Source organism: Podarcis muralis, chromosome 14 (genome assembly GCF_964188315.1).
Source record: "Podarcis muralis chromosome 14, rPodMur119.hap1.1, whole genome shotgun sequence".
NCBI classification, from domain to species: Eukaryota; Metazoa; Chordata; class Lepidosauria; order Squamata; family Lacertidae; genus Podarcis; species Podarcis muralis.
Window position 1 is genome coordinate 5,225,271 of NC_135668.1, and position 16,611 is coordinate 5,241,881.

The window sequence follows — 16,611 nt, forward strand, 5'->3', positions numbered from 1 at the left end:
GGGGACTTGAACCTTGGACACCTGGTCTGGACACTGCAGTATATCAACAACTTGGATGGCTTTAAAGGAGGATCAGACAATGAAGGAGAAGGCAAACAGTGACTACTAGCCATGGTTGCAATACTTTGCCTTCACAATCGCAATCAGTAACGCTTTGGAAGAGGGCCAAATTATTCAGGGGTGTTACCTATGGCAGAACCAATCCACAGTGTGGGGAAATACAGTGGTACCTCGGGTTACATACGCTTCAGGTTACAGACTCCGCTAACCCAGAAATAGTGCTTCAGGTTAAGAACTTTGCTTCAGGATGAGAACAGAAATCGTGCTCCGGCGGCGCAGCAGCAGCAGGAGACCCCTTTAGCTAAAGTGGTGCTTCAGGTTAAGAGCAGTTTCAGGTTAAGTACGGACCTCGGGAACGAATTAAGTACTTAACCTGAGGTACCACTGTATTTCAAGCGAGAGGGCTTCATATTAGGGAACACTTCTTTTTTTGGGGCGGGGAGACTTTTCTATCCCTCTGTAAGTTGTCTTAAATCTTTTTGCTTGGGGGGTGGGCTTCCTTTCCTTGCCCAACAGCACCTTCCTGGAAGCAATGGTGGCTTAGAAGACGGAGAGTGGAAGGACCTGGCCCCCGGCCTCCCTCACAGGGTCGTTGTGAGGAAAACGTAACGAAGCAATACCAGCCACCCAAAACCTGCGCCAAAGCAGCTCATCTGAGAGAGGGAGGGCAGGACTGTAATGCGCGGACTGGGCAGTAGGCTCCCGCCTAGCGCTCGAGGAGCGCGGAGCCGTCTCCCTCAGCGGAGCCGCCCGCTCGCCCGCCCGCCTGCGCTGGCTCCACGCCGGGCTCCCCCTCAGGAAAGGGCGCGCAGGCTGGGCGGGCCGGCGCCGGTTCGGCCTTGTATGGGAAACGAGGCGCGGCCGGCGGGCCCGCGGGAGGAGCCCGGAGAGGAGGCGCCGCCCAGCTCCACTCGCGCCGGCTCCAAAGTTCCCTCAGGACTCGGCGGCGGCGGCGGCTGGCTGTGTGATGGCGCGGGCGCCCCGCCGGCCTCCCCACCGCCGCGCTCGGGCCGGAGCGCCTTGAGCCCAGCCTGCCAGTGAGCGAGACAGCAGCCGGAGCCGGAGCGCAGCCGGCCAGCCAGCGAGCCATGGTGAGTGAGGCGTCCCGAGAGCGCCGGCGCCGGCCTCGCTGGGCCTCGGCCGCGGGGTACCAGGGGCGCTCGGCTCGTAGCGCACGCGGCCTCTTCGCGCCCGGAGGACCCAAGCCTCCCCTGCCGCCTTCGCCGCCCGGTTTGGGGGCCAGATCGGAAAGTCGCGGGCGGCGAAGTTCGCTTGGTTCTGCAAGAGCGGGGAAGCTCCGAAGCTCTGTTTGTAGCCAGGGCGGAGGGAAAGCCAGAGAAATATAGGCATCACACGCCCACCGAATATATTCTTGTGTCTTTTGCACCTTCCAATTATCCCCCGCCCAAAAAGCAACAACAACACCGGGCAGTTAGTTATTCAGGAAAAAGCCTCCTCGGATTTGCGCACATTTGTTTTGTTTCTCTCCCTCTTGGTTGGAGTGGATTCTGGCCCAAGGAAGCTTTTGTGCCGCGGTGTAGTTTGGTGTCTGGAACGTCATTGGCGTATATCGTGCTGTTCTGAGCTCCGCGAGCCTTAGCGAAGGCTGGACAGGCCCTTCTCGCGAGGAGCTGGCCGGTTAAAATCAGCAGGGGGCGAAGGATGCTGGCTACCCCTTGGCGGTGGTGCACATGGGCCAAGCTAAGCAGGGTTCTGTATGGTTTCAAACTGGACGGAGGATCGCATGTTGAGATGGCAGGGGGTTGGACTAGATGATGCTTGGGGTCCCTTCCAACTAGACACTTGAGAATCAGTCCGCCTTAGGAAGCAGGTCCTTGGTCTTGTGCTCTGGCTTTCCAACACTCACATCAGTTCCTGGCAGCATGGCTTGGGGCTGGAGTTAGCGCTGCTGTGCTGGCTGGGCTGAGGCAAGTTTAGTCCAACAACACCTTTTCTTCCTTGTGATCCATCATATACCCTCCAAAATTTCTCCAGTGAAAATAGGGACATCCCATTCCATAATGATAATTTTACTATTTATATCCCACACATCTTATTGGGTTGCCCCAACACTCTGGGCAGCTTCCAACATATACTAAAAACATAAAACAGTTAACATTTATTTTAAAAAAACTTCCATATACAGGGCAGGATTGCCTTCAGGCGGCTCACAGGTTGGATAACTCTTTACTCCAATATTTCTCCAATGAAAATAGGGACATCCTGAGAAAAAGCGAGACATTCCGGGATCAAATCAGAAACAGGAACGGCTTCTCTAATTCAGGGATGTCCCTGGAAAATAGGGACACTTGGAGGGTTTGCCATCAGATTTATTTTGTTGACTGTGGTCAGTCCCCCCTGCAGCCTGGTGCCCTGGTTTGTGAAGACTGGACTAGGAATTGCTGGAGCTACTTTTGTGCTTTTTTTGAAGGAGGAGGGGTGTCAGTGTGTGGGAGGGTGCTGGGGAACATCTGCTCTGAATTTCCATGGGGGGTGGTTAGCCTGGCATGAGAAGGAAGCAGAGAGAAGCTTTACCACCCAAATTACTCATGCTACAACTTATTCAGCAGATGTGTGGGGCTCTGCTGCCCTCCTCCTTCAATGCCTTGCTGGATCCTTGCCAGAAAGGAGATCCTTGTTCACATGCTGTGCTTTCTCGGGTTGCTTCTGCTTCGTTACTGCCTACCATGAGGATTTTGGCCATATGTAAGTGTCTCAGAATGGGAGAGATGCGTAAGGTCCAGTCTTACTATGGAAAGTTCTCCTGCATAAGTTCCATTGTGCTGCAACTCTGATTCATTTCAATGGGGCTTGTGGAGGAGAATTTCCTGCAAGATTGGGTCTAGTGTTTCTGAGGGGCGGTGGTGGTGAAGTGCCCCTTGGATTTCTCACCTCTTGGCATCAAAATGTTCTGGGCAGGCCCATGAGCATGCTCCAGAACATGCTCTCCTGGCTCTTGGCTTCCTCTTTGGTGTTCTCTTGCATTATTTCTCAGTACTTCTGGAAGGAAGTCCCCAAATTTTCTTTGGTTTTTGCAGTCTGACTCTGTTCTGGGTGTTCTGCTGATTTGCAAGGCTTTTTAAACTGTTGGTCTTCCCAGCGACTTCTGGGTTTCTGATGACCACCCACTAGTGGAATGGATACCTCTGCCTGTCTTTTCATTGTCCTTTAGAAATTGATGATGGCGCCTTTTTCAGAGCTGTCCATTCTATTTCGTCTCCTTTCTCTGAGCCAGTGCCAGTTTCTGAAGCATGTAGAAGTCTCTACCTCTTCTCTCCAAAGGTACTGAACTTGGAGGCCAGGGGTAAGCCACATGTTGGTGATGATGGCCCAGCTTTTGGTGAGGCAGCTGTCACTATTTTTGTCCTTTAAAGAGGCTCTGGTTTGCTTGCAACTTCTCCTCTTTATAGCACAAGGTGGGTGGAAAGGAGGAAGGAAGTACAATTCACTAGTTGGATGGGTTACCTGGAGAGCTCTTTGTTTACCACATGAAAGCAAAAGTCAGAGAGCCTGGAGGTGGAGCTGGCAGGATTCCTGCATATGTAAGAAGGTGCTTGGTGTCCTCAAGGCTCAAATGAATGCCTTTCTTGAATGCTGGGCGTTGGCATAGTTACAAGGTTAGCTGGACTGTCTTGGCTTGAGGTGGAAGGTGCATGACGTGAAGGCATAGAAGCTGTTCTGTCCATATGCTCATTCAGGAATTTGGGCCCCCCTCCCACCCTTTGCTGGCATATGAGGAAAAGTAAACACCTACCTCACAAGACCCGTTGAGTCTTCTAGGAGATCAAGGAGCCACTAAAGCCTGTCTGCCTTTCCAAAGCTGAAGCAAACACTTGTGGCTGACCCAACTGAGCAAGGAAGTCAAGTGGTTGCTTGACTTGGATTTTAAGGGGTGAAGCAGCATGTTACCCAAGAGGTGAAGCCGACAATACTTTGCAGTGGATTCTGGGGTGCAGCTCCTGTTTTGTGCAGTGCAGCTGGTCTGAAAAAGGCACCCGACAATGTCTTTGAGGCTTCAAACAATGTCTCTTAGGCAGGGGTCAGCAACCTTTTTCAGCCGTGGGCCGGTCCATCATCCCATGTGGTGGGCCGGACTGTATTTTGAAAAAAAAATGAACAAATTCCTATGCCCCACAAATAACCCAGAGATGCATTTTAAATAAAAGCACACATTCTAATCATGTAAAAACACGCTGATTCCTGGACTGTCTGCGGGCCAGACTGAGAAGGCGATTGGGCCACATCCGGCCCTGGGCCTTAGGTTGCCTACCCCTGCTCTTAGACATTACATTTATTACCAAAGCCCATCCCTCAAGTACAGTGTGTGGCCTGGTGCCAAGTTAAGCCCACTGTGCCAGCAGATCACTAGAGGCTTGATGACCATCTTGTCAATGCTGGCTTCTGTGAAATAGTCAGGCCTGCCACCTGGGCCTCATTTGTTGGGCAGCAGTGGTGAGTTGGCAGTGTGTTTTGCAACTTAAGGACTTCTGTGGCCTTATGTAGGGGCAAAGCTAGGCTTTATTTCACATGGGTCAAAGACCCAGTTTGGCACCATGTGCATTTGCACACACATGAACAGACACAGGCTGGGAGCTTCAATGGTGCCCTTCTGGAAGCCTCACCCGGGGCAAAAACACTGGCTAGCCCTCCTCTCCCCACTCCCCTACCCCCCGTAGCTAGGGCTCTGTCTTACACAAAGGGTTATGTTTCAGTTACCTCACCTATGCAGTGTAGATAGGAGCACTGGACTGCCTGGTCAGATGGTTGTAAGGACAGCCAGAACAATCTATTTGCTATTCTTTTATTGTACTTGGGCTTCCCCCCAACTCTTTAAAAACTGGGGATTAGACAGATCAATGTCAGTGGAGATCTCTCCTCTTCACAGGCTAAATAGAGGCAGATGCTGGAGGCAAATAACGGGGGTGGGGGGAGAAGAGACTCCTGAGTTGGTGCCCTGCTCATGGGATCCCCAGAGGCACCTGGTAGGAAACCAGGATGCTGGGAAAAGATGGAACTTTCTGTGCTGCTCCAGCAGATTCCTCTAATTGACTATGGCTGCCTGTTTTATCTGTTGAAGAGACTGGAAGCTTTTCTCTTGTTTTCTTTGGCCAGCCATCACTCGTGACTTTTTCCTAACCTTGAGGCTTGACTTAGGAGTGCTTTTGGAATCTGCTCTGACACCATAATGATGCCCTGCACTAGTGTTTCCCAAAGTGTGGTAGGCATACCTCCAGGGGTATGTGAAAGGATTTCAAAGGATATAGGGCAGACTTTTATTTTTAAAAATACCGCATGTATAGTATTTGCTCTAGTCTGGATAAAATATTATTATTAAAAATGCCCCCCCCATGTCTTTGCCTGGGAAGGGGTAAGACTAAACTCTCAAAAGGGGTATGCAATTATTATAAGTTTTGGGAACACTGCCCGGCATGAACCTTCTCTCCTCACAAGGTGACCCATTGGGAATGCTTTGCACCCATGCCCCACATGTGCTGCTTCTTGAGCCTTCAAGGATGGTTTAGCCCCCACACAGAGGCCAGTCGCTTGCTTTGAGAGTAAACAGCTTCCAGGTGGTTAGATTGTCAGACAAGCTTAACTTTTAGGTGTCTGCAGGAGGGCTGGTTTGAAAATAGTACTGTAGGCTGATAACCTCTATCTTTTTTAAACACTTGAAGACAGAGAGAACATGGTATTCTGAAAAAAAGAGAGAAAATACAACACATCTATTGCGAAAACTTGTAGACCTTTTTCTGATCCCTCCTTGCTTATGAGTTGAGTTGAGTTGATCCACCTGATGAGTTGATCCATCTGATGAGTTGATCCATCAGATTTCTTTTGCTTATCGAAGACAGCCATCTTTAATCTAGTGTCCTCCATGATTCCCATCACCTCCAGCCCAGGTTGTATGATGGTTGATGGGAAAATAGCTTTACTAGCTGGTCCAAAACATCTGGAGGGCACAACATTGGCACAGTTGACTTGTGGAGGCTTGTATTGGATTACTGTTTTAAAGCATACAGTCCTGTAATGGTGGTGTCTAATAGCTGAGTCTGTAATTAACCCTTATCCACCATGGCATGTGGTTGCTTCCACACCTCCAGCTGTCACATGCCCCCACCTCTGACTTGGTGGTGCCATGGGCAGGTGATGCAAGAGGCCAGTGGGGGTTTACAGGCCTCTGTGAAGCCATAGCCTCTGAACATAAGAAAAAAAGATGAATCTGCTGGATCAGGCCAATGGTCCATCTAGTCCAGGATTCTGTTCTCACTGTGGGAAGCCTGCAAGCTGCACATGAGTGCAACCACACTCTGCCCGCTTGCGATTCCCAGCAACTAGTCATAGTGGCTAGTAGCCATTGGTAGCCTTGTCCTCTACATTCAACTCGCAAACAATTCGACTCGCGATCACGGCAAACCTGGAAGTAAATACTGGGTTTGCTGCGATTTGCGCATGCGCAGAAGCAGCTTCTGCCATCTGCACATGCGCAGAATGACGCTGCCACCGAATGCGTACGAGCAGAACAGCACTTCTAACAGCAACTCGGATCGACTCACGAACGGACCTCTGGAACGGATTCCGTATGTGAGAATAATCCGCCTGTCTGGATGGAGGGCTCCTTAGTCTGAGCCATGAAGCACAAGATGCTACCAGACTGCCCTGGGTGAGATGCTTGTGCTGCATCCTCCACTTGGATCAGTGTCCATGGCTGCTTCTCAGTCCACCTCAAGTCCCAATAGAGCCTGGATCTCGCTGGGCACACTGGTTACTGGTGTTTGTGGGATTTTACCAGCCCCACTAAACAAGCTCCTCTGAAGTCAGTAAGAGGCAAAGCCGTGTTCAGGACACACCGGTGTGATTGCTTTTAGTTGTTTTGGCCCTGGGGCTGTTGGCAGGCAGGCAGGGGGGTCAGGTGGAAGCCTTGAATGCATCTTATTTCAACCATAGGACTGATAGAGAAAAATGTTGTGCTGCAGGTTAAACTGGTAATCCAGGTTGACCCAAGACATTTTGACACTTGAGGTAGAAAATCTGAATCTCTCACTCTTTCTTTTTCCTTTCCCTTGCTCCTAGATTAAGATTAGCACTGTGGGTTAAACCACAGAATCTAGGACTTGCTGATCAGAAGGTCGGCGGTTCGAATCCCCCCAATGGGGTGAGCTCCCGTTGCTCGGTCCCAGCTCCTGCCAACCTAGCAGTTCGAAAGCACATCAAAGTGCAAGTAGATAAATAGGTACCGCTCCGGCGGGAAGGTAAATGACGTTTCCGTGCGCTGCTCTGGTTTGCCAGAAGCGGCTTAGTCCTGCTGGCACATGACCTGGAAGCTGTACGCCGGCTCCCTCGGCCAATAATGCAAGATGAGCGCCGCAACCCCACAGTCGGTCACGACTGGACCTTTTTACTGCAAAATTTGTTATTGTGATTATGTCACTCTCAACCATGGGTAGGCAAACTAAGGCCCGGGGGCCAGATCTGGCCCAATCGCCTGGTGACATCAAGGGGAGCTTTCAGTTGCAGTTACATCAACAGGCTCCTCCCACTGGTGGTTAACCCTTGTTAGACTCACCCCTTCCTGAGGGGGTGGAGTCACGCTCTGTTGTTTTATCCAATGCCTAAGCCAATACCTCTCACATGCTGTAATCAATAAAGTTGTGGCCTCTTTTAGCCCATTAACCTAATATACTGTGTCCCATGTGTGTTTCTTATCCCTAAGCAGGTGGTGGGCGGGTCCTTGAATCACAAAGCCTCTCCTCCTTATAGAGGGGAGGAGTTGTGATCAGGAGCCATTTCCCATGTTGGCAGGGGGCGTTCCGGCCCCTGCCCAGCTGGCCTGACTGCTGTGCCACAACCCAGGTAGCCAACCAATCAGGTGGAGGCTTGGGGGCGGGGTTTAGTTGCTCAAATGCGGCCACGGCAGCACTTCCCTTTCATTCTGCTGCTGGTTTTCGTCGGATCACCCACCCACCCTCCCTTTTGTTCATTGCTTGGATGGTCCGGGAATCAGCGTGTTTTTACATGAGTAGAATGTGTCCTTTTATTTAAAATGCATCTCTGGGTTATTTGTGGGGCATAGGAATTCATTCACGCCCCCTCCAAATATAGCCCGGCCCCCCACAAGGTCTGAGGGACAGTGGACCGGCCCCCTGCTGAAAAAGTTTGCTGACCCCTGAACCATCCCTTCATACATAGCTCAACGATGAAGCCTGCTTTGCATGGAAAATGTTTCCAGGTTCAGGAGGCTCTGGCATCTCCAGTTAGGGCTGGGTAAGACTCTGAAATAGTAGAGAGCCTGACAAATATCTGTACTTCTGAAGACATTTTTTATTATTCTGTACCTAGATATTATTAATAAAAACAGGTCAAAAACATAGAATCAGAAGAACCTTTATTTTCACCAGCCACTAGTCATAGCAATAAAATAAAATACAGTGTACTGAAAATAGAGGTAAAAACCTAACTTTACAAAATACATTCTGGAGGTTTACATCAATAATCAAATAATAGGTCTTATTCTAATTTTCCCAGCTAAAATTTTTACAGTTTTTGCTGTCACCTGATTACCTTGATTTGCTAGAAGAAAGGACACAGTAGCAATGGTTGGGCGACCTGGTATGGATAGTAGTAGAGGGGTAATAACCTCACCCCTCAAATCTTTATAAAGAGTGGAAGCCAGAAGCATGTGTCAATACTGTCATCTCCTCATGGACATAACCGTTTTTCCAGCGGATTTTTTAAAAAATTGACTTTCAAGTGCAGCTGAGGACAGTATATTTAATCTTGTGTAAGTCAAAGCGCATCTGTATTTTGGAATTGTTAAATTTTGCAAATAGGGTGCCAATGTATCAAAATGACAAGGTGGAAAATAATCATACCATGGACAAAATTTCCTTATCGTGGAGAAATTATTCTGTCACTAAATTATTTGCTTTACTGAAGCCCAGTATTAATAACTGTTGTGGTGATAAAGCAGAAAAGTAAAGCTTTAGGTTGACAATTTTAGTCCAAGTGCTCTCATGACAATCTTGTTATACTAAGGGTGGTAGACTGGTGAGGTTTAAATTTAGCTGAAGCCAATAATTAAATGTCCTGCACCAAATCTGTAATTCAGCAGAGGGGAGATTAGCCTCCAAGCGCAATGAAGCATTTGGAACACAGAATGGAACAGAAAAAAATTGCCTTAGGAACTTCGACTGAACAGCTTCTGTAGATCCAAGGTGAGCGCCTGTCCAAATCTGAGCCCTATATAATAAAGCATAGTGGATAGCCACTGCTGACATAAATGGGCGGATGGTTTGACTTGTAGGCTGCTTATTCTGATTCTATATTGGTGATAGGTGCCTTGAGGAATTATACTCCAGGGGGCCAGATGTATTCATCTCCCAGTCTGCCACTGTGAAAAACATCCCAAAACTGAAACAATTACTTCTATTGGTAATCTTTCCCCACAATCTGTCAAGTCTTCCAAAGTAGTTTTGTATGGCTGAAGAAATCTTGAGCTGATGGGTCTGGTGTAACATGTGGTTGAAGCAGATCTGGTCTGTGTGCGGCATATGAGATTGTTGGCACTGGTCCCTTTTTGCACTTCTGAAAAGTGCACTGGCCCACCCTTGTCCTAAACCAACCTAAAACTGGAAACCAACGATTCTCTTTTGGGCTGCTGTGTCTTCTCTAAGTATTTGTGCTGCCGTTGCATCCTGCACAGTGGTGCCCCAACACAGCAGTCTGAGCACCGCAGCACCACTTTTTATTTGCTGATGCAACAGATCTGTCCGTATTTTTTATCCACTGCAATAGATCTTCCATTGCATAATAAAACGTGAAGTGCTTGCTTTTCTTTTCCGACACAGTGCCCTTTCAGGGTGAAACCATCTGGCAAGCTAGCAGTTACCTGTGGAATGGGATGATGATGATGATGATGATGATAATAATAATAATAATACTCTGCCCATCCGGCTGGGACTCCTCAGTCACTCTGAGTGGCTTACAACATATATAAAAACATAGTAAAACATCAAACATTAAAAACTTCTTGATACAGATACCTACAGGTGTCAGATCAAGGGGCAGATCAAGACAATGTATGGAGCCTTCCAATGCCAAGGGTTCAGCTCCACATTATGTTTAATGCATACTGTGTAGCTCTGGCTCTTGTTTTTCATTAATTAATTGCAGGCATATCTCCCTCCAAATTACTGTCAGGAACACAGCACAGAGGGAGGGAGGAGAGATTTACCCCCTTCCCTCCCTAGTCACCACCCCATGCTAAAAAAAACACACACACACAAAACCCCTGATCAACAGTGCAGCGACAAGGCTTAGAGAGAGAAAAATCCTATTTGAAACAATGGGAATATTTCTAAGCCTGTGGAGGGGAAGTATAAACCTCCCATTTCTCTGTGTACTGTGATCCCAATTCCTGCCCCCTGTGCATGCAATTAATTGAAGAAAAACAGGAGACAGTTAGCAAAATGTGCAGTTAGGCCCAGAGGTGTTGTAATATTAGCTTTACAGCAGTGACCTTCAAATTGTGTTTTCAGCAGCCCTGGGCTACCTTGGGAGCTAATTGGTGGATTTTCAACTAGACCAGTGGTGGCCAAACTCGGCCCTCCAGCTATTTTGGGACTACAACTCCCATAATCCCTAGCTAACAGGACCAGTGGTCAGGGATGATGGGAACTGTAGTCCCAAAACAGCTGGAGGGCCAAGTTTGGCTATCACTGACCTAGACGATCAGAATGGTAACCGTGGACATGTTTCTGCTGTACTTGAACTCATGTTTGCAGATGTTCCTGTGTTCAGTCCCCACCATCCCCAGTAAAAATAAGAAAAATTGATTGTAGACCTGGGAAAAGCCTAGAGAGCTGCTACGAGTCAGATAAACAGGACTGGGCTAGATAGATACTGGTGTCCTACCCAGTAGGTAGTTTCTTATGGCAGCTGTATTGGATGTCTTAAGAGCTCCTCACGTCAATTGGACTGATGCCTCTTGCAGCTTTGACTCTGATGGTGGTTTCTGGCTGGCCATTTGTGAACTAGGTATATGGAATGTTCCAGGCTCCACGTCCAAGATGTAGCTGTTCCACAGCAGATGGATTGATCAGTGAAAGGTTCCCCAGAGCCAAAAATTGTGAAAACATCTCCTTTGCAATACTGATCCTACAGAACCGTTGCATTAAAAAAAAGCAAACCTTGACATATTTGTGTGAAATACATCTGTTTCATAAAGTTGCAGTTCTGTGCACATAAATGTGTAGCCTGGTCTCTTCTTTTTAAAACTCTTGCCACACTGATCCTATCTCCTGCACACTTCCTGGGGTCTCACTTTTTGTAGTACACAAGATAAAACAGGGTCCCAGGAGCTACTGCTGCTGTCTCTTCTGATCCAGCTCTGGATTTGAAGCTTACAGGAAGAATCTCTGGATTGGCAGCTGGAAAGCTCTATGGAATTTGGAATTGGATCCCTTGAAATATTTGGGACCTATTTCTGAGAATCCATCAGCAGAACTTTGGGTTCCATGCCCCCTATAGACATGCAGGACAGTTAGGTTGGATCTTGCAGTCTTTGTGGAGTTAACTTGGCTGGGGCTGTTTGGGTGGGTGGATTGCTCAGCACTGAGACTCCCTTTGCAAATGAAGCATGAATTACTGCTCAACAGTACATTGGAAGCTTCATGTAAATAAGCTTGCATAAGGGTCTTTTCTTTCTCTCCCCCCGCCCCCCGATCATGGTGGGTGCCAAGCCACAGCCACAAATGCCTTTGCTGTGCTACAGTTATGAAACTGATGCCCTTAAATGCAAGTCTATGAACTTTGCCCCTTTAATGCCTTGATGTCTGGATCAGGTGGGGTGTTGTATAAACATATTCAACTTTAGCTCATTTCCTTTTAGGTCAGAGGCCAAACTAGATGATGTAATTAGCAAAGTGTGGAGTGATTATTTAATGTATAAATTGCAGGCTCAGAGAACCCAACATGGATCAGAACTCTGGTGGGGTGGGGGGTTTAACTATCTGTCCACACAGTGGTCCTGAATTGGATTGGGGGTCCCTGCGCCTGCTGTTTGCATGAAGAAGAAAGCTCCCCTTGGCACCAATGGGATTTTTCCTCCCTAGTTCAAATCACAGGTGCAGCGGAAAAGGGTTAATGCCCCTTACCTTCGTGGGGCACAATCTATAACAGTCCCTTTGCATCTGTTTCCAAACTTGCAGCATTTACTGTTGAGGTATCAAGCACTTGCAGCCCACTGCATTTAAGCAACAATTTTTTGAATACTTTCTGGTGGTGTAGTGGTTAGAGTGTAGAACTAGGACCTGAGAGACTAGGGTTCAAATCCCCACTCAGCCATGAAGCTCACTGGGTGATCTTGGGCCAGTCATTGTCCCTCAGCCTTAACTACATCACAGGATTGTTTGGGGAATTAAATTAAAGGGGGAGAATCATGTACGCCAGCTTGAGCCCTTTGGGAGAAAAAGATGGGATATAAATGCATTAAACAAATAAATAATGTTCAGATTCTAATATAATACAATGGTACCTCAAGTACCAAATGCCTAAGGTTACAGAAGCTTCAGGTTACAAACTCCGCTAACTTGGAAGAGTTACCTTGAGATGAGAACGGAAATCATGTGCCGGCGGCGCAGCGGCACCAAGAGGCCCCATAAGCGAAAGCACGCCTCTAGTTAAGAACAGTTTCAGGTTAAGAACGGACCTCCGGAACGAATTAAGATCGTAACTAGAGGCACCACTGTAATCTCCTACAGTAGCTTTTCTAGCAGAAACTCTTTGACATTTCAGGGTTGCAGCCTCTTCAATGCAGTGTCCATGTAACACACATTTTAGAGCATGGGTAGGCAAACTAAGGCCCAGCGGCCAGATCGGGCCTAATTGCTTTCTAAACCTGGCCTGCAGACGGTCCAGGAATCAGCGTGTTTTTACATGAGTAGAATGTGTGCTTTTATTTAAAATGCATCTCTGGGTTATTTGTGGGGCATAGGAATTTGTTCATCCCCCCCAAAAAGAAAATATAGTCTGGCCCCCCACAAGGTCTGAGGGACAGTGGACTAGCCCCCTGCTGAAAAAGTTTGCTGACCCCTGGTTTAGAGCCTAAGTGCTGCAGAGTGTGGCTCTTGGGAGAGCACTATGCCTGTGCATATGTACTCATCATAAAGGGTTTTCTCATCTCTCTTGCCATCCATTTTGGTACCTATTAATGCTTCCTTTGTCAGGGTTACCTTTTCAGATGGTGTTTCTCTTGCCTTATTGATTTTGATGACAGGTGTGACATTTCGGCAACTCAGCTGTGGCAGCTCATGAAGGTTAGACTGCCTTTCTGGAAACAGAGGAATATTCTTTGTTTGTCAGCCACTGAATAGCTTAGTAAGGCAACAATTTAGGCTATGCTGGGGACACCATTCCCACTCTCGCAGAGCTGTGTTGTGGACATTGCAGTTACTGAGCAAACATGGACACTTCAGGCCTTGATGTCCACAGAAGTTCATCCCAAGAATGCAAGGGGAGAATGCCTCCTGCAGCCAATGCTTCCTGCAGCCAATCAGAAGCCGCGCTTTGGTTTCTGAACGTTTTGGAAGTCGAATGGACATCTAGAACGGATTCCATTTGACTTCCAAGGTACGACTGTACACCTGTTTGGAAGCCACTGCAGCCAGATGTTTATTCTTCCAGAGACTCCAGAAGGTTCTTCCTGCAGCACATAGCTAAACTTTGGAACTCACTCCCACTGGATGCAGTGATGGCCAGCAACTTGGAGGGCTTTAAAAGAGGATTAGACATTCATGGAGGAGAAAACCATCAGTGACTACTAGCGATTGTAGCTATGCTCTGCCCCCATAGTTGAAGGCCATAATGCATCTGAATACCTAGTTGCTGAAAGCCGTGGGGCGGGAGAGTGTTCTTGAGCTCTGGTGCTGCATGCTGGTTTCCCAGAGGCATCTGGTTGGCCAGTATGAGAAAGGGCTCTTCCCCTGCTATTCTTATTTGTCTGCAGTCCATCAATCAAAGTGGGACAACTTGTACTGCTTTTTTTAAAATCTGAGGCTTCATGCCAACTTTTAATTTAGATGATCCAAGAATGCAGGTGGCTGAACAGTTAAATGCTTCCTATTACGTACCTGCTTGAATGTGGTGCTATGCTGGCCACAGTCTTAAAACCACAGAATTGTAAATGCAATAAGATGAGTTTGCATGTTGGTGGCTTTGTGGTTGTAGGCTTTGGTTAAAACCCTGAATGCAGAGCTTTGGTTTGCAGTCCCCAGAGACTTAGCGACACATACCTATGGGGAAGATCACAACCGATAGGGGCACCACCACTCTCCTTCTTTCCATGGACTAATCCTTAACTTTATCCTCTCCTCCAATAAAGTCATCTTGTTAAAATAAAACTAGAGTATCTTTTTGCTGTAGAAATACCTTCAAGACCCTGTAAGCATTGATGTGTAAGTAAATGGAAAATAGGAAGGGCAGAGAAGGGGACCTAATCCTTTCCCCTTTGGTATTCTATAGATATATTTGCTCCAATTGTCCTGTAAGTTACTTCACTTTCCTCTGCATACCATGGAGGTTTCAAATGCTGTGTAGAGGTGGGTATGAAGGAAGCAGCTGGAATGGTAATTGGTAGAAGAAAAGTAGCCAGTCTTTCCTCTGCACCCCCCCTCTGTTCCTGGATTGCATCTACTGTATGTTCAATGGTAGTTTTCCTTAAGGGTGCCTGACTTTCCCCTTTGCCTTGCATAAGGTAATCTATGCACATAACTGTCTTGGAACCATGGTGGAAATATAGCCCAGTGCACACAGACGGAGATTTCTAGTGAGGGTAAAAGGAGAAAAAAGTGATTTGTGTGTGCAGCAATAACTGGAGTTTAACTAAAGAGTGTTGACAGATAGTATTATCCATTTGATGTGTCTTCATGGGAGAGAAGATTGCGCCTCACCGATGCAGCTTGTTTCTCCCTCTGTCAGTATGAGGGCAGAGTGGGATGGTGGCTTCACTCAGTGGTATATCGCTGGTGGAACCGCCACTGCTCCTGAGTCCCTCTGCTACCAGCGCCAGTTGGAGGGAGCCAAGAGTGGTGGTGGTTTCACCTGCGATATACTGCCGAGTGAAGCTGCCATTGCGGTCTGCCCCTCATCCCAGTCCTGGGTGATGTATCAATACATCATCCAGGTCTATTTAGTGTAAAAGGCAGCCTGCATGAATGTTGTTTTCTTGTTTTCTGCAGGAAGCTATGTGGCTACAATTGGGGGTGGGAGGAAAGAGATGTATGGCAGAATCCTAATAAGTTAAAAAGCTGGTTGTTCCTTTGGGGTAATCAGCAAGAATAAAAACCTCACTCCAAATAAGTACCGTATATAACTTATTAATCTCTTTAAGCCAGGGGATGAAACTTGGGCACAGGAGGACTAAATAATAATAAAAAAATACTACTACAAAATTTTAGCTGTTTTCTACTCAGTCTTCACCAATACTTTATCAAGCCCTGACCAAGCCTTCACCTATGTCTTGAATGTGCAAGTTAGCAGGACCAGATGCTGCAAAGTTTTGCTAAGATGTACCACCTCAGGTTACAAGTAAGGAATAGCATATTTGAATAAAGGTAAAGGTACCCCTGCCCGTACGGGCCAGTCTTGACAGACTCTAGGGTTGTGCGCTCATCTCACTCTAGAGGCCGGGAGCCAGCGCTGTCCGCAGACACTTCCGGGTCATGTGGCCAGTGTAACAAGCTGCATCTGGCGAGCCAGGGCAGCACACGGAAACGCCGTTTACCTTCCTGCTATAAAGCGGTCCCTATTTATCTACTTGCACCCGGGGGTGCTTTCGAACTGCTAGGTTGGCAGGTGCTGGGACCGAACGACGGGAGCGCACCCCGCCGTGGGGATTCGAACCGCTGACCATGCGATCGGCAATTCCTAGGCGCTGAGGTTTTACCCACAGCGCCACCCGCGTCCCTGCATATTTGAATACTTTCTCATATAAAAAGCCTTCTGCATATAGAACACTTGCAAGTTAGGGACACAAATTACTCAGTTGTAGTGGAGCAATGGAGACAAGTGGGGATAGGCAATTTGTGGTAATATCACAAATTTTATGGTCTGTTTTTTAGTATACCTAAAATCAGTTGCTTATTAGGGGCTATCCCACATTTTCTTCAAAAAATTGCTTTGCACAGGTAACTATCATAGAGTTATCTAAATTTTCCGTGGCTTGACTTTTGAAAAATAGGGGGTCCTCAGTAAATAGCCAATTGGAAACCACTGCCCTAGAGATCTGATGTGGGAGCAGTGGACTTTGGTGGTCTATTTGAGCACTTGAGCTATGTGTCTCCCTCTACGTTCAGTGTGTGTGTGTGTGTGTGTGTGTGTGTGTGTGTGTGTGTGTAAGTAAACCAACTCACATGTTTCACTAAGCCTCTAGTGACCTCCTTCCAAAGGGAACCTGACCTCAGAGAAGTCAGATGAGCACAACAATATTGATTGCACTTCAAAATGCTTGGCTATCATGGTATATGACAAGGCAGACTCTTCAGCCCTTCATCCTGA

The 16,611-nt window shown here is 47.5% G+C and overlaps 1 protein-coding gene across 1 annotated transcript in view; it reads left to right on the forward strand.

The window, feature by feature from the left end:
- The first annotated feature begins 924 nt into the window (after positions 1–924).
- Positions 925–16,611, forward strand: part of MYO1E (myosin IE) — a 109,123-nt gene continuing 93,436 nt past the window's right edge. The window contains exon 1 of the mRNA XM_028707124.2: positions 925–1,151. Within this exon, the coding sequence (XP_028562957.2) occupies positions 1,149–1,151 (3 nt within the window). The 5' untranslated portion in view covers positions 925–1,148. The remainder of the gene's footprint in view (positions 1,152–16,611) is intronic.